The 25,240-nt window shown below is 43.0% G+C and overlaps 1 protein-coding gene across 2 annotated transcripts; it reads right to left on the reverse strand.

Moving 5' to 3' along the window:
• Nucleotides 1-17,679: 17,679 nt before the first annotated feature.
• On the reverse strand, nt 17,680-20,638 carry LOC123041541 (uncharacterized). 2 transcript variants are annotated; one of them, XM_044464140.1, is made up of 8 exons: nt 20,437-20,638; nt 20,262-20,339; nt 20,061-20,180; nt 19,916-19,973; nt 19,763-19,807; nt 19,611-19,682; nt 19,299-19,370; nt 17,680-17,979 (listed from the first exon to the last, which is right to left on the reverse strand). In XM_044464140.1, exons 1-7 carry the CDS (start codon nt 20,535-20,537, stop codon nt 19,317-19,319), a joined length of 528 nt encoding a protein of 175 aa, XP_044320075.1. In that variant the 5' UTR covers nt 20,538-20,638; the 3' UTR covers nt 17,680-17,979; nt 19,299-19,316. The 2 variants fall into 2 exon arrangements, with proteins under 2 accessions (XP_044320075.1, XP_044320074.1); XM_044464139.1 differs by having other exon boundaries at nt 20,061-20,192.
• Between the last annotated feature and the right edge of the window lie 4,602 nt (nt 20,639-25,240).

The following is a 25,240-nucleotide window of genomic DNA, read 5'->3' on the forward strand; positions in this document are numbered from 1 at the left end:
ATCAAACCGTATGGACCCTCCCGATTGAAATTGACGATGTAGTAAGCCTTCAATTTCACTACAGTACGCAAATCAACGATGAAACTTGACAGGAAAACAAGAAATCACCGATGGCGGAGGATGCATCTCGGGCGGATGAAGAACACGATCGGTTACAAATTCACTTGAAATAACGAAAATTTGTGCAACAAAATCATACCAAAACACAATTCCCATCGTGTCAGAGCTTCGACAACACCCACAACAAGCATTAAACTCGCAAGAGACACAAGTTCATCATCACCCGAGAGCAAATCCGCCAATGAGCGTGATTCCTATTTAAAACGCGCATTTAGTTGTTAAAAAACATGTCCACATTAAACTTACATCACAAACGACATGACTGATCATAAAAACTCGCGGTAGAAGGCACAGTTACAAAGATAGCCCGAAGGATGAGTTCGTACATGAAGAAGTCCATGTTGTGATCAGAATATTATTCTCATCCCATGATCAGAATAGTGTTTATATATATATAGGAGTACATGATCTACTTGAAGTACAAGACAAGTCAGGACAAATCCTAATCTATTTTATGTTTCCTAATGAATCAATATACTCAACACCCTCGGTCCGTTGAGCAAGAAGACGGCGATGGCAGCCCGGCTCCGCCGGATGCTTGGGTGCACTGTGATAATAATGATAGCTCCTTGGCCGGATCTCCAGCCAGAATTGTTGGGCCTTGTGCTCTTGCGCATTCCGTCGCGCGCCGACCGCGCCTGCATTTGCGCTGTTTGCCGCTCGTGGCACTCCGGTGTGCGGTTGTAGCCGCTGCCCCCGCCGCTCCCTAGTTCGCCCTACGCGAGGGCAACTTCCTTAGCCTCCTCGACGGTGCAGTCCATCGCATGCTTGTCCCTGACTATGACGATGTCCACTACCGCGTGTCCACTGGCAACATGCTTTTCCTGGTGGAACACAACGGTAGGTGCTCCCTCAAGAGCCCTTCCTCTGGGAAGGCAATTACTCTACAGATCAACCGGGTCATCTGGAGCTCAGCCCAACTCCGGCGCACAACCCCAAATGAACGTTCGTTTTTCTCATATTCTATCCGTTTGGGTAGGGCAATGGGGTCGTGTCCGGGCCTCTCCAGGGTTGCGCCACCGTGCGCCCAATGCGCGGACGCATGATGTTTACTACACAACCTTCTTCTTGTAGACGTTGTTGGGCCTCCAAGTGCAGAGATTTGTAGGACAGTAGCAAATTTCCCTCAAGTGGATAACCTAAGGTTTATCAATCCGTGGGAGGCATAGGATGAAGATGGTCTCTCTCAAACAATCCTACAACCAAATAACAAAGAGTTTGTTGTGTCCCCAACACACCCAATACAATGGTAAATTGTATAGGTGCACTAGTTCGGTGAAGAGATGGTGATACAAGTGCAATATGGATGGTAGATATGAGTATTTGTAATCTGAAAATATAAAAACAGCAAGGTAACAAGTGGTAAAAGTGAGCGTAAACGGTATTGCAATGCTATGAAACAAGGCCTAGGGTTAATACTTTCACTAGTGCAAGTTCTCTCAACAATAATAACATAATTGGATCATATAACTATCCCTCAACATGCAACAAAGAGTCACTCCAAAGTCACTAATAGCAGAGAACAAACGAAGAGATTATTGTAGGGTACGAAACCACCTCAAAGTTATCCTTTCTGATCGATCTATTCAAGAGTCCGTAGTAAAATAACACGAAGCTATTCGTTCCGTTCGATCTATCATAGAGTTCGTACTAGAATAACACCTTAAGACAGAAATCAACCAAAACCCTAATGTCACCTCAAGTATCCGTGGGCATGATTATACGATATGCATCACACAATCTCAGATTCATCTATTCAACCAACACAAAGTACTTCAAAGAGTGCCCCAAAGTTTCTACCGGAGAGTCAAGATGAAAACATGTGCCAACCCCTATGCATAGATTCCCAAGGTCACGGAACCCACAAGTTGATCACCAAAACATACATCAAGTGAATCAATAGAATACCCCATTGTCACCACAAGCATCCCATGCAAGACATACATCAAGTGTTCTCAAATCCTTAAAGACTCAATCCGATAAGATAAGTACAAAGGGAAAACTCAATCCATTACAAGAGAGTAGAGGGGGAGAAACATCATAAGATCCAACTATAATAGCAAAGCTCGCGATACATCAAGATCGTGCCAAATCAAGAACACGAGAAAGAGAGATCAAACACATAGCTACTAGTACATACCCTCAGCCCCGAGGGTGAACTACTCCCTCCTCATCATGGAGAGCGCCGGGATGATGAAGATGGCCACCGGTGAGGGATCCCCCCTCCGGCAGGGTGCCGGAACAGGGTCCCGATTGGTTTTTGGTGGCTACAGAGGCTTGCGGCGGTGGAACTCCCGATCTATTGTGCTCCTGGATGTTCTCGGGGTACGTGGATACATATAGGAGGAAGAAGTAGGTCGGTGGAGCCACAAGGGGCCCACGAGGGTGGGGGCGCGCCCACCCCCCTAGGGCGCTCCGGGCACCCTCGTGGCCGCCTTGTTTACTTCTTGACGTCCACTCCAAGTCTCCTGGTTTGCATTTGTTCCAAAAAGATCGCTCCCGAAGGTTTCATCCCGTTTGGACTCCGTTTGATATTCCTTTTCTTTAAAACACTGAAATAGGCATAAAAACAGTAATTCGGGCTGGGCCTCCGGTTAGTAGGTTAGTCCCAAAAATGATATAGAAGTGTAAAGTAAAGCCGATAAACATCAATGGGTAATATAATAGCATGGAGCAATTAAAAATTATAGATACGTTGGAGATGTATCAAGCATCCCCAAGCTTAATTCCTGCTCGTCCTCGAGTAGGTAAATGATAAAAACAGAATTTTTGATGTTGAATGCTACCTAGCATATTTCTTAATGTAATTTTCTTTATTGTGGCATGAATGTGCAGATCCAAAATGATTCAAAATAAAAGTCCATATTGACATGAAAACAATAATACTTCAAGCATACTAACAAAGCAATCATGCCTTCTCAAAATAACATGGCTAAAGAAAGCTATCCCTACAAAATCATATAGTCTGGCTATGCTCTATCTTCATCACACAAAGTATTTAATCATGCACAACTCTGATGACAAGCCAAGCAATTGTTTCGTACTTATTGTTCTCAAACTTTTTCAACTTTCACGCAATACATGAGCGTGAGACATGGACATAGGACTATATGTGGAATAGAATGGTGGTTGTGGAGAAGACAAAAAAGGAGAAGATAATCTCACATCAACTAGTTGTATCAACGGGCTATGGAGATGCCCATTAATAGATATCAATGTGAGTGAGTAGGGATTGCCATGCAACGGATGCACTAGAGCTATAAGTGTATGAAAGCTCAACAAAAGAAACTAAGTGGGTGTGCATCCAACTTGCTTGCTCACGAAGACCTAGGGCATTTTGAGGAAGCCCATCATTGGAATATACAATCCAAGTTCTATAATGTAAAATTCCCACTAGTATATGAAAGTGACAACATAGGAGACTCTCTATCATGAAGATCATGGTGCTACTTTGAAGCACAAGTGTGGTAAAAGGATAGTAACATTGTCCCTTCTCTCTTTTTCTCTCATATTTTTTTTATTTGGCCTTTCTCTCTTTTTATTATGGCCTTTCTCCTTTTTTTATTTTCGTCCGGAGTCTCATCCCGACTTGTGGGGGAATCATAGTCTCCATCATCCTTTCCTCACTTGGGACAATGCTCTAATAATGAAGATCATCACACTTTTATTTACTTACAACTCGAGAATTACAACTCAATACTTAGAACAAAATATGACTCTATGTGGATGCCTCCGGTGGTGTACCGAGATATGCAATGAATCAAGAGTGACATGTATTAAAGAATTATCAAGGTGGCTTTGCCACAAATACGATGTCAACTACATGATCATGCAAAAGCAATATGACAATGATGGAGTGTGTCAAAATAAACGGAACGGTTGGCAATATATCTTGGAATGGCTATGGAAATGCCATAATAGGTAGGTCTGGTGGCTGTTTTGAGGAAGTTATATGGTGGGTGTATGGTACTGTGAAAGTTGCGCGGCACAAGAGAGGCTAGCAATGGTGGAAGGGTGAGAGTGCGTATGATCCATGGACTCAACATTAGTCATTAAGAACACATATACTTATTGCAAAAATCTACAAGTTATTGAAACAAAGTACTACGCGCATGCTCCTAGGGGGATAGATTGGTAGGAAAAGACCATCACTCGTCCCCGACCGCCACTCATAAGGAAGACAATCAATAAATAAATCGTGCTCCAACTTCATCACAAAGCGGTTCACCATACGTGCATGCTACGGGAATCACAAACTTCAACACAAGTATTCCTCAAATTCACAATTACTCCACTAGCATGACTCTAATATCACCATCCTCATATCTCAAAACAATTATCAAGCATCAAACTGACCATAGCATCCAATTCACTTTCTATGATAGTTCTTATTATACCCAACTTGGATGCCCATCATTCTAGGACCAATTTTATAACCATAGCAAATACCATGCTGTTCTAAAAAGACTCTCAAAATAATATAAGTGAATCACGAGAGATCAATAATTTCTACAAAATTAAACCACCGCCGTGCTCTAAAAAGATATAAGTGAAGCACTAGAGCAAAACTGTCTAGCTCAAAAGATATAAGTGAAGCACATAGAGTATTCTAATAAATTCCAAATCATGTGTGTCTCTCCAAAAAGGTGTGTACAGCAAGGATTATTGTGGTAAACTAAAAAGCAAAGACTCATATCATAAAAGATGCTCCAAGCAAAACACATATCATGTGGTGAATAAAAATATAGCTCCAAGTAAAGTTACCGATAGACGAAGACGAAAGAGGGATGCCTTCCCAGGTATCCCCTAGCTTAGGCCCTTGGTTGTACTTGAATATTACCTTGGGGTGACTTGGGAATCCCCAAGCTTAGGCTCTTGCCACCCCTTATTCCATAGTCCATCGAATCTTTACCCAAAACTTGAAAACTTCACAACACAAAACTCAACAGAAAACTTGTAAGCTCCGTTAGTATAAGAAAATAAATCACCACTTAGGTACTGTTGTGAACTCATTCTAAATTAATATTGTTGTAATATCTACTGTATTCCAACTTCTCTATGGTTCATACCCACCGATACTACTCATAGATTCATCAAAATAAGCAAACAACACATAAAAAACAGAATCTGTCAAAAACAGAACAGTTTGTAGTAATCTGTATCAAAAGTATACTACTCGAACTCCAAAACTCCTACAAAAATAGAAAAGCCTGAGAAACTTGTGTACCAATTCATATCAAAAAGAATCAGATCAAAATCATGTTTGTGTGAATTATCAAAACTAATTTACTTAGAGCCAAAGTTTTTGATTTTCAGCAGGATCAACACAACTATCACCGTAAGCTATCCTAAAGGTCTTACTTGGCACTTAATTGAAACAAAAGCTATAAAACATGATTACTACAGTAGCATAATCATGTGAACACACAAAAACATTAAGGGTAAATATTGGGTTGTCTCCCAACAAGCGCTTTTCTTTAATGCCTTTCTAGCTAGGCATGATGATGACAATGATGCTCACATAAAAGATAAGAATTGAAACATAACGGGAGCATCATGAAGCATATGACTAGAACATTTAAGCCTAACCCAATTCCTATGCATAGAGATTTTGTGAGCAAACAACTTATGGGAACAATAATCAACTAGCATAGGAAGGCAAAACAAGCATAACTTTAAATCTTTAAGCACATAGAGAGGAAACTTGATATTATTGCAATTCCTACAAGCATATGTTCATCCCTCATAATAATTTTTAGTAGCATCATGAATGAATTCGACCATATAACCAGCACATAAAGCATTCTTTTCATGATCTACTTGCATAGAAATTTTACTACTCTCCACATAAGCAAATGTATTATCATCAATAGTAGTGGGAGCAAAACTCAACAAAATAACTATCATGTGAAGCATAATCCAATTGAAAATTAAAATCATGATGACAAGTTTCATGGTTATCTTTATTCTTTATAACATACGTGTCATCACAATAATCATCATAAATAGGAGGCATTCTATCATCATAATATATTTTCTCATAAACTTGGGGGACAAAAAATATCATCTTCATCAAACATAGCATCCCCAAGCTTGTGGCTTTGGATATCAATAGCATCATGGATATTCATAGAATTCATACTAACAACATTGCAATCATGCTCATCATACAAAGATTTAGTGCCAAACATTCTAATGCATTCTTCTTCTAGCAATTGAGCACAATTATCGGAATCCTTATTTTCACGGAAGACATTAAAAAGATGAAGCATATGAGGCACCCTCATTTCCAATTTTTTTGTAGTTTTCTTTTATATACTAAACTAGTGATAAAACAAGAAACTAAAAGATTCAATTGCAAGATCTAAATATATACCTTCAAGCACTCATCTCCCCGGCAACGGCGCCGGAAAAGAGCTTGATGTCTACTACACAACCTTCTTTTTGTAGACGTTGCTGGGCCTCCAAGTGCGGAGGTTTGTAGGACAGTAGCAAATTTCCCTCAACTGGATGACCTAAGGTTTATCAATCCGTGGGAGGCGTAGGATGAAGATGGTCTCTCTCAAACAACCCTGCAACCAAATAACAAAGAGTCTCTTGTGACCCCAACACACCCAATACAATGGTAAATTGTATAGGTGCACTAGTTCGGCGAAGAGATGGTGATACAAGTGCAATATGGATGGTAGATATGAGTATTTGTAATCTGAAAATATAAAAACAGCAAGGTAACAAGTGGTAAAAGTGAGCGTAAACGGTATTGCAATGCTAGGAAACAAGGCCTAGGGTTCATACTTTCACTAGCGCAAGTTCTCTCGACAATAATAACATAATTGGATCATATAACTATCCCTCAACATGCAACAAAGAGTCACTCCAAAGTCACTAATAGCAGAGAACAAACGAAGAGATTATTGTAGGCTACGAAACCACCTCAAAGTTATCCTTTCTGATCGATCTATTCAAGAGTCCATAGTAAAATAACACGAAGCTATTCTTTCCGTTCGATCTATCATAGAGTTCGTACTAGAATAATACCTTAAGACACAAATCAACCAAAACCCTAATGTCACCTAGATACTCCAATGTCACCTCAAGTATCCGTGGGCATGATTATACGATATGCATAACATAATCTCAGATTCATCTATTCAACCAACACAAAGTACTTCAAAGAGTGCCCCAAAGTTTCTACCGGAGAGTCAAGACGAAAACGTGTGCCAACCCCTATGCATAGATTCACAAGGTCACGAAACCCGCAAGTTGATCACCAAAACATACATCAAGTGAATCAATAGAATACCCCATTGTCACCATGGGCATCCCACACAAGACATACATCAAGTGTTCTCAAATCCTTAAAGACTCAATCCGATAAGATAACTTCAAAGGGAAAAGTCAATCCATTACAAGAGAATAGAGGGGGAGAAACATCATAAGATCCAACTATAATAGCAAAGCTTGTGATACATCAAGATCATGCCGAATCAAGAACAAGAGAAAGAGAGATCAAACACATAGCTACTAGTACATACCCTCAGCCCCGAGGGTGAACTACTCCCTCCTCGTCATGGAGAGCGCCGGGATGATGAAGATGGCCATCAGTGAGGGATCCCCCCTCCGGCAGGGTGCCGAAACAGGGTCTCGATTGTTTTTTGGTGGCTACAGAGGCTTGTGGCGGCGGAACTCCCGATCTATTGTGCTCCTAGATGTTCTCAGGGTACATGGATATATATAGGAGGAAGAAATAGGACGGTGGAGCCATGAGAGGCCCACGAGGGTGGGGGCGCGCCCACCCCCCTAGGGCGCGCTGGGCACCCTCGTGGCCGCCTCATTTACTTCTTGACGTCCACTCCAAGTCTCCTGGTTTGCATTTGTTCCAAAAAGATCGCTCCCGAAGGTTTCATCCCGTTTGGACTCCGTTTGATATTCCTTTTCTTCGAAACACTGAAATAGGCAAAAAAACAGCAATTCGGGTTGGGCCTCCGGTTAGTAGGTCAGTCCCCAAAATGATATAAAAGTGTAAATTAAAGCCCATAAACATCCAAACGGGTAATATAATAATAGCATGGAGCAATCAAAAATTATAGAGACGTTGGAGACGTATCAACACATCCTTTGGCCGCATCCTGTCTGCCATGGCCAATATGCCCATATATTCATATTCATCAATCCCGTCCAAATATTAGTTGTCTCAAATAAAAATAGTTTTACAACCCAATCGAAATTGTCTCGAATAAAAATAGTTTTACAATCAAATCGAAATTGTCTTGAATAAACATAATGAACTAGTGCATCTATTGGTTGCCAATGTGATTCCACATGTGCTCAACCAAGTCATTTTGAAGCTCCAAATGAGTGTGCCAATCACGCACTTCAAGATGGAATTGGGTAAATTGTTCAAGCGTGGCCGATTCTTGGTGCAGGGGCTCAACATTTTCACCTTGAAAATCAAATCCTTGGTCGAAGATGCAGTTATCATGATCGTCCTTGACGATCATGTTGTGCATGATCACACAAGCAGTCATCACCTCCCGAAGCTTCCCTTCATCCCATGTCCGTGCAGGGTTTCAAACGATACCCCATCGGGATTGAAGCACACCAAAAGCATGCTCCACATCCTTTCTAGCACTCTCTTGCATTTGGGTAAATCTTTGTCTCTTCTCACCTTGGGGGTTCGAGATTGTATTCACAAAAGTTGACCACTGGGGACATATACCATCAGCTAGGTAGTATTCCCAGTTGACTGGTGGGGAGTGGTCTTCTGCAAGCCTTGCGAAGACTGGAGAACGATGCAGCACGTTGATATCATTGTGAGAACCTGTCATGCCGAAGAAAGAATGTCATATCCAAAGATCTTGCGAAGCCACTGCTTTTAATATGACAGTGCATGCTTTAACATGCCCCTTGTACTGTCCCTTCCAAGCAAATGGACAGTTCTTCCACTCCTAGTGCATACAATTTATGCTGCCAAGCATGCCTGGAAAGCCTCTATTGGCGTTGATCGCCAACAGCCTTTCTGTATCAGCGGCATTTGGCTGCCTCAAGTACTCAGGGCCAAAACTGCCACCACGGCCTTGCAGAAGTTGTACAGTGACAGCAGGCATGTGGTCTCACTCATGCGCACGTACTCATCCACTAGATCACCTAGAATTCCATATGCAAGCATGCAGATGGCCGCGGTGCATTTCTGGTAAGAGGAGAATCCAAGCATGCTAAGAGCATTCATTTTGCACTCGAAGAATGGGTCATGAGCAACCACTCCCTCTCGGATACGATTGAACACATGCCCTGCCATACGAAAACGGCGACGAAATTTATCCGGTTTGAAGAGTGGGGTATTCGCAAAGTAATCGGCATAGAGCACGGTGTAACCTCTCTCTCTATTGCGGTTCAGGTTGGGAGCACGGCCAGGGACTGACCCCCTGTACCGAGGCCGCTGCTGTTCAATGTGGTCGTGAACGACCAGTGCAGCCACCACAAGATCTTCGTCATCCGAGGACGAATTGTCTGATGAATAAATGAAGTGGTTGAAGAAAAAATCATCTCCACTGTCCATAACTTTGTGGGCAAAGTGGCAAATACCTTGCTATCGTGGTGGCAAAGAGGCCGCGATGATCACCTCGATGCAGCAGGGGTGTTTGGTGGCCGGCTACAGGCCGCTCTGGAGCACCCGGCTGAAGCTGCTGTGGTCCATAGCCGTCGCCGGCGGTCGTATCCCCTCTGGCACCGGCTATGATGGCGACAGCCAAAACTCCTATGAAAGTGCAGGCGTGGTGGCGGCCATGTCGACGCGGTTTGGTATGGACGGACGGGGGCGCTGTGAGGAGGCGGCCGAAAAATAGTGGCGGCGCCGGCGGCGGGGTGGGGCGGGTGGAGGCGTTGGAGGTGAATGGAGCACTAGTGTCCCTGATAGGCGGGCCACAGGGAGGACAAGGGCGTGCGCCCAGCCCGTCTGGGCGATGTCCGTTTCACCCCGAACGCGGCGCATGTTTGGGCCGGGAATGGTTCGAAAACGGACGAAAAAACCAGATATTTGTTCATTTGAGGTCGCGCGTTGAGCCGCGCTATTCGTCCGTTCTATTCCAAACGGATTAGGATGGACATGATGGGGTTGCGTGCTGGAGTTGGCCTCAGGTCTCACGAGGACATCCGCAAGGTGGTGGTGTCGGACGATCTGTAAATTGTTGTCGTCCTAACCACAAGCAAGACGAACTCCAAGAACATCACCATTTATGCTCTAGGTCCACAAGGGGCCTCAGCCATGGAGTGGGCACCGCCCGTGAACAGCATGGCCTTGGACATCGCACTCTTCCACGGGAAGCTCTACGTTCTCACCAGAGAACATTCTGGTCTGCTTTCGGACCTCCATGTCCTGAAGCTAGAAACACGGGCATCAGGTGCATCCAATGCATATAGAGAACGCATAGAGATGATGACATAAAGCGCTTATTCTTCTACCTTGTGGCGTCCGAAAATCGGCTTTTGATGGTGGGACGGATTGTTTATCCACATCCCATCGATTCGGCCATGCCCTTCTAGGCAGCTGACCTGAGCAGTGGCCACGGATGGTGGAGCAAGGTCAAAACATTGATGGGGCATGCCCTGTTCGTCAGCCAAGGCTGCTCTCACTCACTCGGTGTTGGCCGTCAGTCTGTCAGTGGCGGAGCTCAAGAAGATTGCATCTATTTTATGAGCGAGCGGAGTGTGATCAGTAATATTGAGGAGGACTTTCTCAATTCCAGCGTGTACAACATTAGCGACCAAACAGTGGGGCAGCTGCCACTGGAGACACCAGCACTACACCGTCAGGTGTAGTTGGGGGATTTGGTTTCCAACCTGGCTCTATCCAACTGAAGTTTGAGTTAACTTCGGTTTTATTGTGGGAATTTTGATTCTAATCTTTATAATTTAGTTAACATTGGACCACCCATGTAACTTCATTGTAAGCAATGTACACTTTTGCTTCGGTATACCCCCTAAATACAAGGACGACTTAGATTAGCCCATACCTTTTCATAAGTAAGGGCATGATGGTCATACTTTATAAACTCATCACGCATGTGCTGATTTCCTTTTTGAGAAACACGTATATGTTGTACATGAACGAACGTGCACGCCCTGCCGCGCTGAGCTGGCCCATTTAGCCTTTTTTTTAAACCGCAAAAAATGGTGTGTGCTGCAGGATTCCAACTATACCTCGCCATATCTTGGGCCGGGTCGGGCTTCAGGCCGGGCCAAAAAATAGCCCGGTGCTGAAAACCCAGGCCCGAGCCTGGCCCGCCCGACTATCGGGCCTATTAAATCGGGCCAGAGCCTGGCCCGAATCTGGAAAATTTTGACATGGCCCGCTCGGCCCGGCCCGACCACGGCTAAAAACCCATTTTTCACAGGCCCGAGCCCGGCCCAATCTGCCCGTCGGGCTTGATTTTCAGGCCCGAGCCCAGCCCGATGGCATGTTCGGGCTCAGCCCGGCCTGGGATTTTCGGGCCGGGTCGGGTCGGGCCGTCCAGGCCGGGCTTCCCATGGCCAGGTCTAATTCCAACGTAGGTCCTCCGGTAATTAGCACAGCCGCACTAACCAACTGGGCGACCAGACCTCAGGTGGACATCTTTTAATACTTCAAATAGAACACTGGAAAAGCGCAACATTTCCTGTTTGTTTCTTTTCTTTTCTTTTCTTTTTTGTTTTTTAAATGCGTGAACTTTTTATAACTCGTGATTTATTTCGAAAATGACGTCAAAATTTCAAATTCTTGAAATTTTCTTCCAAATCAGTGATTTTTTTTTCCAAAATTGATCGGTTTTCTTCACAAATTCTTGAACTATTTCGCAAATCAGCAATTTCCTTTTGGAAATTGTTGAACGTCTTTATAAAATTGACGAACTTTGTTTCTAAGTCAATGCTTTTTTAAAATTTGTGATCTTTTCCCAAATCAATGAACTTATTTTCAAAATCGATAGACTTATTTTGAATTTTTTTATCAACTTTTTATTGGAAATATGCCCTAGAGGCAATAATAAAATGGTTATTATTATATTTCCTTGTTCATGATAATTGTCTATTGTTCATGCTATAATTGTATTAACTAGAAACCATAATAGATGTGTGAATACATAGATCACAACATGTCCCTAGTGAGCCTCTAGTTGACTAGCTTGTTGATCAATAGATGGTTATGGTTTCCTGACCATGGACATTGGATGTCATTGATAACGGGATCACATCATTAGGAGAATGATGTGATGGACAATACCCAATCCTAAGCATAGCACAAGATCGTGTAGTTCGTTTGCTAAGAGCTTTTCTAATCTCAAGTATCATTTCCTTAGACCATGAGATTGTGAAACTTCCGGATACCGTAGGAATGCTTTGGGTGTACCAAACATCACAACATAACTGGGTGGCTATAAAGGTGCACTACAGGTATCTCCGAAAGTGTCTGTTGGGTTGGCACGAATCGAGACTGGGATTTGTCACTCCGTATGACGGAGAGGTATCTCTGGGCCCACTCGGTAATGCATCATCATAATGAGCTCAATCTGACTAAGGAGTTAGTCACGGGATCATGTGTTACGGAACGAGTAAAGAGACTTGCCAGTAACAGGATTGAACGAGGTATTGGGATACCGACGATCGAATCTCAGGCAAGTAACACACCGGTGGACAAAGGGAATTGTATACGGGTTTGATTGAATCCCCGACATCGTGGTTCATCCGATGAGATCATCATGGAACATGTGGGATCCAACATGGGTATCCAGATCCCACTGTTGGTTATTGGCCAGAGAACGTCTCGGTCATGTCCGCATGGTTCCCGAACCCGTAGGGTCTACACACTTAAGGTTCGGTGACGCTAGAGCTGTTATGGGAAATAGTATGTGGTTACCGAAGGTTGTTCGAAGTCCCAGATGAGATCCTGGACGTGACGAGGAACTCCGGAATGGTCCAGAGGTGAAGATCAATATATTGGACGAAGGGTATTGGAGTCCGGAATTGTTTCGGGGGTACCGGGTGACGACCAATGTGTCCGAAAGGGGTTTCGGAGGCCCCGGCAAGCGTTGGGGGGGCTTATGGGCCAAGGGGAGGGGCACATCAGCCCACTAAGGGGCTGAGCGCCCCTCCCACCCTAGCTCACGTAACCTGGAGAGGTGGGGGCGCCTCCCCTAGGGCAGCCACCCCTCCCGGCTTGGGGGGCAAGTTTCCTAGGGGTGGGGGCGCCCAAACCCATCTAGGGTTTCCCCTGTGGCTGCCGCCCCTCCCCTAGGGAACCCTATGGAGCCTCCTCCTCCCCCTTCCCCCTATATATAGTGAGGAAGAGAGAGGGCAGCCGCACCCCCTTCCTTTGGTGCAGCCCCTCCCTCCTCCAACACCTCCTCCTCCTCCGTAGAGCTTGGCCAAGCCCTGTAGGAGAACCACAAGCTCCACCACCACGTTGTCATGCTGCCAGAACTATCCCTCAACTTCTCCTCTCCCCTTGATGGATCAAGGAGGAGACGTCCCCGGGCTGTACGTGTGTTGAACGCGGAGGCGCCGTCCGTTCGGCGCTAGATCGGATCTTTCACGATTTGAATTGCCGCGAGTACGACTCCATCATCCGCGTTCTAGTAATGCTTCCGCTTAGCGATCTTCAAAGATATGAAGATGCACATCCTCTCTCTCTCTCTTGTTGCTAGAATCTCCTAGATGGATCTTGGTGATGCGTAGGAAATTTTTGAATTATCGCTACGTTCCCCAATACTTTTTTCAAAATCAATAAAAGAAACAGACAAGATAAACAAAATAATATAAAAACCCATGTAAAAACCGAAGGAAAAACCAGCCCAGTTGAAAAGGAAAACCAAAGTCTTTCTTTTTAGCATTATATTTGATGCACTACAAAAGATGGAAAAAAAAACTTAGACCATGATCAACAGAGGTGTTCGAGTAGGCGAGATGGCTCCGTCTAAGATCACGTCGTCTCCCGACATGCTTGAAATGGCCCTAATTTTTTTCATGCCTTGTATGACCAATTCAAGGCACCATACCAAGTTGTTTTGGTTTTCGATAAGTTTTGCATTTTTCAGAGTTTTCTCGGTCAAAAACGCCCAATAAATGGGCGGAGTGTCACAACTTGCATACGGTGTCAGAATTGTTCAAACCTGGCATGGATGACTACCATGGTCATGCCCACATGCTTGAAAATGTTGGGGTCATTTTAAGAATGTCCAAAAGTAGACCATGTTAAATGGAAGGTGTTCGGATGGCTAGAAGGCTCTAACTGAGGGTACGTTGTTTCTCAACATCCTTCAAATGGTTTAATTTTGCCTCCTTCTATGATCAAATCAAGGCACCATGTCAAGCTTTTTAAGTTTTTGATAATTCTTGCATTTTCTAGAGTTTTTTCGTGAAGACTGGCTGATAAATGGCCGGACGTGACACAACATGCATATGGTGCGGGAAATTCATTCAAACCTGGCATGGATGCCTACCATGGGCATGCCGACCTACTGGAAAAGGTTGGGGTCATTTCATGCATGTCCAAAAATATATCATGTTCAACAAAGGGTGTTCGGGTAGGCGAGAAGGGTCCATTTGAGAGCATGTTTTTGCGGCATCCATTAACTCACCTCAAATCTTTACATGATCTTATATGACCGACTAAATACACCATGCCAAGTTGTTTTGGTTTTCGACAAATTTGATATTTTCTGGAGTTCTCCCGATTAAAAAAGGCAGATAAATGGTCAGACGTGTCGCAATTTGCATATTTTGTCGGAAATCGTTCAAACCTGGCATGGATCCTTACCACGGGCATGCCCCCTGCTTGCAAAAGTTGGGGTCATATAAAAAAATTCAAAACTAGACCATGTTTAATGGAGGGTGCACCCGGATGGGCATGCCCACGGTAGGCAACCATGCTAGGTTTAACAATTTCCGACACCAAATGCAAGTTGCGACATGTTCGTATCGGTCTTCTTTTACTAAAAAAACTCCAGAAAATGCAGAATTTAAACCAAATCAACTTGGCATGGTGCCTTGAATTGCTCATAAAAGGCCATGGAAAAAATTGGCTCCATTTCTTCTTTTTTGCTGGGGAAATTGGGGCCATTTCAAAGATATTGGAAAAAGAACATGCTCTCAGATGAACCATTTTGACCTTACCGAATAATCTCCATCGAACATGGTGTTTTTTGGACATCCTTGATATGACCCCAACTAATAAATAAAAAGGGATAAAACTGAAAACAGTAAGTGTTTTTTAAAAGAATTTAATAAAAACAATATAGAAAAAAGAATTTCAAATCATTAGTTTAAAAAGTTAATTAAAACTTGTATTTGGTATTCAAAAAAGAGAAAAATGAATTAACAAAAATAAGAAATGAAACAAAAAAATAGAAAAGAAAATAAAACGCTTAGGCCTTGGCCTAACTAGGCGACGACATTGCTCCCGTCGAGCGCGTGTGGGCCCGGTCCAAGAGCTCGCGGATTTGAAAAAAGATCATCAATTTTTTACAAAATATTCATGGATTCGAAAGTTTTCACAAAATTTCAAAAAAGAGTTCACTAAGGAAATTTGCAAAAGGTTTTCTCGGTTTTGGGAACCTCGGCTTCCCAGCCATTGTTTCCGGTTTTGGGACCTTCTTGGAGGTCGTGAACCGCGTTTTTTTCTTTTTCTTTTTTATCTTCTCTCTTGTTGATTTTTTTGTCTTATTTGACTTTTAGTATATTCTGGTTATTGTCTCTATTTCTCATAAATTTAATTTTCCAGAATTCAAAATGTGTCCATATTTTTATGTTTTTTTCTAGAATTCCAAATTTGTTACTGTTTAAAAAATGTTCGTGTTTAAAATTTTGTTCTTTTATAAAAAAATTGTTCCTGTTTAAAATTTTGTTCTTTTATTAAAAAAATGTACGTGTTTTGACATTCAGAGCAAGTTTGAAAGGCATGAACATTTTTTTAAAATTTATGTACAATTTTGAAAAATAAACATTAGTGTTTTTATGAACAAAACAGGGAAACTAGAAACCCTAACGAAAACCGTGCATAAAAAGAAACATAAACCAAAGAGTGAAGGTGTTGTGTTTTTTTCTTGACGTTATGTCTCTCGAACAAGTAGGAGAAAACAAGTTTAGTAGGTAAATCAGATATGGTATCCCAGATGGTTTGTGTGGTTACACTAGTCCGTGAGGGCTGTAGTTTGAATGCAGCCGAGCACATCCATTTCTTGATGATTAAAACTTAAAAAACCTACGAGGGAGGGCTGTTCGCCGGGTATTATACGAACCTACAGCGTATACGTAGGAAAGTGAGTACAATTCGTGAAAAGTCCATACTACCCTTTTATACGTTCTGTGATCGGGGGTGTACCAAAGCATTGCTCATCAATGTATTTATTGATGCCTCTAGGCTCTACTGGCCAACGTATGAGCGCAATAGAGAAAGAGTGCAGAGTTCTTCATGTATTGCAAAAGCTACCAAGGTATTGTAAAGACTATATTTCTTGATTAATAAAGTGCTTTCTTCCTCAAGAGGAAAATACCATCAGGCACCGACATTCATAGGTGAGCTATGCCGACATTCTATACTATGTTTGGCTGTTTGGAAACAATCTATGTAATTTGTGCAGAGACAAGAGGCAGCTGGTGCGCGCTTCCATTGATACATGTTTTTACTGATTATCTATACATATACCAATATAAAAAACTCAAAGGGTAGATCCAAACCATCTCGACAGTCAAATCATGTTATCTAGCGGTTCATATACCAATATAAAAAACTCAAAGGGGTAGATCCAAACCATCTCGACAGTCAAATCATGTTATCTAGCGGTTCAAATCGTTTCAATGTTGAGCACCAAACACGTTTAACACTCTAATTACCCATCACTGTCATTGGTTATAAACACATTTTGACTCAACGCTATCCCATGAAATCTGCCATGTAATTAATATTCTATCATTCCCGCGACAAAAGTAATTGATATCTTACCAAATACCAACGTGCAACAGATATATCTTACACAATATAACGTGGAATTAATATCCTACCTAATATAAACGTGCATTGCACGTACATTATTACTAGTAAGATAAATGTGCGAAAGTGTTGTTCTGGTCCCGAGCTCACGTGATCTCGGGTGAACAGTAAAATCAAAAGAAAATGAATTTATTTATACTAAACGTTATAACATGGTACATCGATTGATGCATGTCTGCCAATCAAGAAGCTCAAAGACATGATATAACATCATCATTCTCTTCACACATTTCAAACATGTTTCTCTGCAGCAGAACCCATCTTTTGATGCAACATGTTAGCAACATCTTGAAGATGAGCGAGCAGAGCAGAGCTGCTTCTCTCTCAAAAAAAAAAAACTTGAGCAGTCATCCCCTTGCAATCTCACAATGTCATCATAGGGTTTCTAATAATGAAATAAGTTAACGGACGTTAAAAATTACTCCCTCCCTCATGCCCTATGCAAAACCAAAAAGCGTCTTACATTTTGATAGGCAAACATTACAAAGAGTTAAACATCTAAAGCCAGGAGCACAAACATAATGTCATCATAGGGTTTCTAATAGTAAAATGAGTTATCGGACGTTAAAAATTACTCCCTCCCAATCAAAATGTAAGACATTTTTCATGCCCTATGCGAAACCAAAAAACGCCTTGCATTTTGATACAGTGGTAGCACTTACTAAGCAAACATCACAAAGAGTTCAACATCTAAAGCCAGGAGCACAAACATATTCAATGCTAGTATTGTCCATATGGCAGCTTCAACTGCGCCTGCATCTCAACCCTCCAAGTGCCGGCCAAGACAGAATCAGGTTGTGGAGTTGGTTGCAGTAATTGTGCCATCCACCAAGACATTTCTGCAAGCAAACAATACTCCGGTGCTCACACATGAATAATTATGCTGGAACGTGTAAAAGTTTCAACACGTAAACAATCAGTTACATTTTTAAAGAGTTTGCCTTTCTCATATGCAGTCTAATAACATGGCAGTTAACAACAAACAAATGTCAAAAGCAAACGAAACTGATGTGTGATGGTGTTCAAAGGATGATATTATCGACACAAGATGTAAGCAATAGCAAAAGAGCACTGTTTTGTTCTATGGAACAGAAACACGATAAATTAATCGGTACTAAGCTTAGTTCCTTCGTTGCCAACTACAAGGCCAAATCAAAACCTATTCCAATAGCATGCCACCTATAAAACCATTGAATGATCCTCACATAAGGTAGACACTGCTCAACGGTATTTCACCAACATAAACCAATGTGGAAATAATAAAAACAAACTTTTACTGCCCATTCATGGAAAAGCTGACAAAGTAATATCTCACAATTTTTGCATAACTTGAACAGTACAAGTTAACTTGAAAATTGTGAAAACTATATAACAAAAAATTTACCCAAAGCTGAATCGTTTCGGCATTACTGGACAAAACCAACAAAAGAGATACTGAACGAACAATATCAATTTAGTTATGCTGGTACAAGATCAACTTCTTTTGTTGGCAATCATTTTCACATGTTTTTGTCTACATATGAATCCCATGCTTCAGGTTGATATTCAAGTCAAGTGAGAAAAAGGCTCATAGACGAGAAAGCAGAAGAGCTATGGTATCTAACTTTAAAAAGGTTATTTGATTGAAAGCTGAATTATTTCAGCATTATTACTAGACAAAACCAACAAGAGAAACATTGAATGAACAAGAATAGAAGTAAATTAATGTGTCAGCACACATTCTACATGTATTGCTGACAATCATGTTCTCCTGTTTTTGGCAACATATGGTACCATGGGTGCCTCCATTAGAGACAAATACTGAACTTTCAAGATAATCAAGCCATTTGAGCCTGACTTTGTATTAACAAGCATATGAGAGGCTCAGAGTAGAAAGCAGGAGCGTATGGTATCTAACTCATAGCCATATGTATAAATCAATTTCAACTCCCTCTATCCCATAATATAAGAGCATTTTTAACACTAGTATACTATCAAAAATGCTCTTATATTATATGGGACGGAGGGAGTAGCTAGTTCAGAAATTAATCAAATCCATACAACCGACACCTTAATAAAAAACAAAACAATAGAACATGCAGTACCTGCTAATTGAGTAACCAATCAAAAAGATATACAGATAGCAAAAAGGAAAATGCAAATCACCTATTCAACGCACCTTAGAGATCTTGTGTGTTCACATATTCAGATTCACCATCTTGTTTGTCATTACCTCCGTCAACATCAGTTTCTATAAGGGAAAGAAATCCATAAAAATTCAAGGAGAAGCTGGATCAACAAGAAAGAAAATTAAATGTGCAAACACAAATAGTTTAATTATTCTTCCAATGAAAGGGTAAAGTAGAACAGATTATCTATTGTTATTGGAAATAATATATCTGATGAAAGAGCATTATATCTGCAGAGGACGCTTAGCTTAGCACGGTAAAGTCGTCTACAATAGGTAAAAGCGCTAGGTCTTTGTCTCAACCTTCTTGAACTCAGCAATCCGAGCCATGCCTATTTTGACCTCATGGGCCTTGGCTACATAAGGGGCCTTGTCCTACAACACAGATCCATCCATGTATGTATCAACAGCAAACCAGCACGGCAAAAGTTACAGAAGATTAAAAGCTGTCTTACCGAATCGTTAAAGAATTTCCAGTTTTCAGCAGCTTGCTTTCTAATCTGAAAGGTTTCCACGAGAAACAAATTATCAATTCATCCACGAAACGATGGAAACAAATCATTATGCCTTCTGATAGAGGTAAGGAGGCATGGAAGGGTCGAACTGACAGCATCTACGGACGGCTTGTCACAGACGCCTTTGAAGTACTTTATCCAGAACATGTTCCTAAACAAATCAGGGTCAAATCAGCGCCGTCGAGAAAAGCAAAAAACTCAACAACAATCAGAAAAAACGTGGAGGATCTCATCTCACTGGTAGGTGCGCAGGGCGAGCGCTTCATCCTCTGCAATGCTCATCACGGCCAACCCCAGTGTAACATCGGAAAGGTCATGGGTCTTCGGCTTCTCCGCTCCATTGCTCTTCACCGCCAACCTGCGTGAAACACTGAAAAGGTCATCGGCCGATGCACCAAAATTAACCTCTGTTGCATCACACAAATGATTGGATTCTTACTTGCCCTTGTCTTTCTTCCCCTTCTTGCACTTGGTCCAGGGCTTCCGCTCCTCCGCTCCGTCTCTCTTCGCTGCCGATCTGCGTAGAAATCCAAGGTTGTGGATCGACTGCTCGACGCACCAAAACTAGGGATGTCTCTTGCATCACAGAAACAAGATTCAGTTTTGATTCTTACTTGCTGTCGGCCTCGTCCGTGGCGGCGGCGCCCATGGATGCGGTCTGCTTGCAAGCAGTCATATCTGAACAATGGGTGAGATCGGCGCGAGGCGAAGCCATGAATCGAGCGACCGAATTGAGGAGTTCCGGGGAAAGGAAACGAGGGAGACGAGAGGCGAGCTGCAGGTAGGTTTTAAGGGCGTGTTTGTTAGGATGCAGGGTTTTTCTATCTTCAGTCTGATTGATTTTGCTCGGTTCTATTTCCAATTCTAATTTCAAAATAATCAAAAATACAACCTTCTAAAAACACTTAAATATCGCCCTCAACTTAAAAACAAGTTTTTTTTAGGAAAACTTAAAAACAAGAGCGTTTGTGTCTGTCTGTGTTAAAAAAAAACTTAAAGCATCTCTAACTGATCACCTATAATTTAACAGTCCTCTTTAATTTAAAAGAGGATATGGTCGAGTATATTTTAGAGTACATTTGCTGCTCTAGAAAATGTCGTTCCTAACTGATTCCTTAAGCTTAATGGAGTAAAAAATATCTTTTTGCCAAATTAGTTTAATTTTGGGTTATCGACATAAACTTCACTATTATATTATTCTACTAAACAACACATTGGACACATACTTCACCAATTCTACGCTAAAGAGAACCGATTCAAAGAAAACTACAATTCAAGAAAAACACAACTTCTCTAACTGCTCCTACTAGTGTGATCAACACTTTCTCTATCTCTTCACTGCCTACATTGTTGCTTTTCTCTATTGACTTCTTGAGTTTGCACACTTCTTTCTTCTCTGTCTTCTTAAACTTGGACATTGTGTCCTCTCTAGTCTCATCTCTAGCAAGTAGTGCACAAACATATAGCAAATTTCTCACTATCAATAGATCAATGTACTCTTCTTCCCAATATAAAACTTGTATCCATCCTACATACAATTTTGAGCAAACAATGAGTTTCAAATTCCGACGAATCCAAAGAACAACCATATAAAATGGCACTCACTCTGTCCTTTTCGCACTTGTAGAACACCCATCATGGATGTTTCAGCGTGCTCTAAACGAGGCATGGCACCAGCCGCGGGCAATAGTCACACTTGATGACCGGCAGCGGGAAGCCACTGAGCTGTTGGGCGAGGATCCCGGCCGACGACCGAACGTGGCTGTGTCGATGGTCGTCGAGGGGGATATGAAAGCGCCGAGAGGAGGACATACGAGAGGCGGCGCAAAGCGGTTGAGGGGGTTGAGCGAATCGGTCCCCGTCGAGTCCAACCAAAACACAACGGTCCCGACGATTGGGGAGCATTGAATCCGTCGACGTTCGTAGATTTGTCGATTTAGTCACCGTCAGCGACGAGAACCGACCAAATTAAGGTGGGGAGGAGCATGACAGGGGCTATGGGGGGTCGACGGTGGTGCTTGGTGGACGGTGGAGGCAAGTAGAATGGCGCTGGAGTGGATGCGACACGGAGTGTGTGTGGCTGAGGGAGGGGTTTTTTACTCCATGGGTGGGCGGCCGAGTAAATATAAGAGTCCGACGGCTGGAGAGGATAACTTTTACTCCTCTAAAACTTTTAGGGGACCAGTTAGGTGCAGTTTAGTGGAGGAAAGTAAAATTTTACTCCTGTAAAGCTTTTTAGGGATCGGTAAGAGATGCTCGTATTCATTAGGTGAGACGTGGTGGCAGCTTGAGGGTGGCCGAGGCTGCGCGTTTTGGTGGCAATGCTCGACGGCGGATGGCTAGTGGCTTCAACGATGGGGTGGTCATCCGGCTACGTCCTGGGCATGGTGGATCTAGTGCGTGCAGGGTGCGACATCCCCTGGTGGTGCGTCGTCAGTCCGGGAGGGCTCTCAGTTGTAGCTATGTTGTGGTGGCTGCACTGGGCGCACCATAGTTGACGTTTGTGGTGTGTGGTGCCTCAGTGGGTGCTACGTGTGGAGGTGGACGATGGTTACTAGCAAGGTTGACGTGGTTCGTCGCGCGAGCATGCGACTTCGATGGTTGTGGATGGGGGAGAGCCAAAGCCTCGGGTGAGAGCCTAGTTTCACCTCGGTTGGTGTCGCCGCCGCCGATACCACAAAGGCTTCGTCTGGGTGCTCTGTCTCATCTCATGTATTCATCGACATTGGTTGCTCTGGGAGAAAGTTCGAGTTCTGGGTTTCTACTGGGACGGGCGACGACGACGTCCTCTTCACTTCCTCCTTGGAGAGTCGCCTTAGGAGGCCATGGCCTAGCCACACAAGCCTCTATTGTGTGATGTTGCCAAGCTGGCTATTGACGAACCATCGAATCATATGGTGCGTAGCCTCAGGACTGGTGTGGAAGCAGGAGCTGTGGTTTCAGATCTTGTCGTCATGAAATGGTGTCGGCATTGGTCGCTTGGGTGGTAATGTCGTTGACCAGCCTGGTGTGCGACCTTAGGGTCGACATGGACATGAGAGAGGCGGCTCTAGAGATGGTTATAGGGTGTTGGCTTCGATTCCTCGAGTGACGGAGCGGGCATCTCGTCTGGTATGTGGCCTCGGGGTCGGCATGTGTACATGTTGCTTACATTTGTAAGTTTGGGCGGCGGCTTTTGAAGATGGTTCTAGGGTGTCGACTCCAGTTGCTTGGGTGACCGAGCAGGTGGCTCACCTGGTATGTGGCTGGAGGAAATATGCCCTAGAGGCAATAATGAAGTTATTATTTACTCCCTCCGTTTCTTTTTACTCCGCATATAAGATTTGGTCAAAGTCAAACTACACAAAGTTTGACCAAATTTACATAAAAAATTATGAACATCTACAATACTAAAACTATATAGTATGAAAATATGTTTCATGGTGCATCTGAATATATTGATTTCATATTGTGAATGTTTATATTTTTTTAATATAAAGTTAGTCAAACTCTATAATGATTGACTTTGACCAAACCTTATATGCGGACTAAAAAAACGGAGGGAGTATTTCCTTATTTCATGATAAATGTTTATTATTCATGCTAGAATTGTATTAACCGGAAACATAATACATGTGTGAATACATAGACAAACAGAGTGTCACTAGTATGCCTCTACTTGACTAGCTTGTTGAATCAAAGATGGTTAAGTTTCCTAGCCATAGACATGAGTTGTCATTTGATTAACGAGATCACATCATTAGGAGAATGATGTGATTAACTTGACCCATTCCGTTAGCTTAGCACTTGATCGTTTAGTATGTTGTTGTTGCTATCTTCATGACTTATACATGTTCCTACAACTATGAGATTATGCAACTCCCGTTTACCGGAGGAACACTTTGTGTGCTACCAAACGTCACAACATAACTGGATGATTATAAAGGAGCTCTACAGGTGTCTCCGAAGGTACATGTTGAGTTGGTGTATTTTGAGATTACGATTTGTCACTCCGATTGTCGGAGAGGTATCTCTGGGCCCACTCGGTAATGCACATCACTATAAGCCTTGCAAGCATTGCAACTAATGAATTAGTTGCGGGATGATGTATTACGGAATGAGTAAAGAGACTTGCCGGTAACGAGATTGAGCTAGGTATTGAGATACGGACAATCGAATCTCGGGTAAGTAACATACCGATGACAAAGGGAACAACGTATGTTGTTATGCGGTTTGACCGATAAAGATCTTCTTAGAATATGTAGGAGCCAATTTGAGCATCCAGGTTCCGCTATTGGTTATTGACCGGAGACGTGTCTCGATCATGTCTACATTGTTTTCGAACCCGTAGGGTCCGCACGCTTAAAGTTCGGTGACGATTTATATTTTGAGTTTATGTGTTTTGATGTACCGAAGGAGTTCGGAGTCCCGAAGGATATCGGGGACATGACGAGGAGTCTCGAAATGGTCGAGACGTAAAGATCGATATATTGGACGACTATATTCAGGCATCGGAAAGGTTCCGAGTGATTCGGGTATTTTTCGGAGTACCGGAGAGTTACGGGAATTCGCCGAGGAGTATATGGGCCTTATTGGGCCATACGGGAATAGAGGAGAGAGGCCAAAAGGAATGAGGCGCGCGCCCCCCTCTGGTCCAAATTGGACAAGGGGTGCAGCCCCCTTTTCCTTCTTCCTCTCCTCGTCTTTCCTTCTCTCCTACTCCAACAAGGGAAGGAGGAGTCCTACTCCCGGTGGGAGTAGGACTGTGACGCCCCCGATTCAATCGTACACTAATCATGCACGCAATTGTGTACGATCAAGATCAGGGACTCACAGGAAGATATCACAACACAACTCTACAAATAAATTAAGTCATACAAGCATCATAATACAAGCCAGGGGCCTCGAGGGCTCGAATACAAGTGCTCGATCATAGACGAGTCAGCGGAAGCAACAATATCTGAGTACAGACATAAGTTAAACAAGTTTGCCTTAAGAAGGCTAGCACAAACTGGGATACAGATCGAAAGAGGCGCAGGCCTCCTGCCTGGGATCCTCCTAAACTACTCCTGGTCGTCGTCAGCGGGCTGCACGTAGTAGTAGGCACCTCCGGTGTAGTAGGATCATCGTCGACGGTGGCATCTGGCTCCAGGCTCCAGCATCTGGTTGCGACAACCAGAAAGAAAGGAAAGGGGAAAAAGGGGGGAGAAAGCAACCGTGAGTACTCATCCAAAGTACTCGCAAGCAAGGAACTACACTACATATGCATGGGTATATGTGTAAGGAGGCCATATCAGTGGACTGAACTGCAGAATGCCAGAATAAGAGGGGGATAGCTAATCCTGTCGAAGACTACGCTTCTGGCAGCCTCCGTCTTGCAGCATGTAGAAGAGAGTAGATTGAAGTCCTCCAAGTAGCATCTCCAAGTAGCATATCCAG

This window comes from Triticum aestivum, chromosome 2B (assembly GCF_018294505.1).
Source record: "Triticum aestivum cultivar Chinese Spring chromosome 2B, IWGSC CS RefSeq v2.1, whole genome shotgun sequence".
NCBI classification, from domain to species: Eukaryota; Viridiplantae; Streptophyta; class Magnoliopsida; order Poales; family Poaceae; genus Triticum; species Triticum aestivum.

Bases quoted from the DNA above. Each gene is read 5' to 3' on its own strand.
- LOC123041541 (XM_044464139.1), bottom strand. From the start codon at position 20,537: ATGGCTTCGCCTCGCGCCGATCTCACCCATTGTTCAGATATGACTGCT. The intron at 20,193-20,261 runs GTAAGAATCCAA...TGACCTTTTCAG, and splicing joins GGGAAGAAAGACAAGGGCAA to TGTTTCACGCAGGTTGGCGG. The intron at 19,808-19,915 runs GTCAGTTCGACC...GAAACCTTTCAG, and splicing joins ACAAGCCGTCCGTAGATGCT to ATTAGAAAGCAAGCTGCTGA.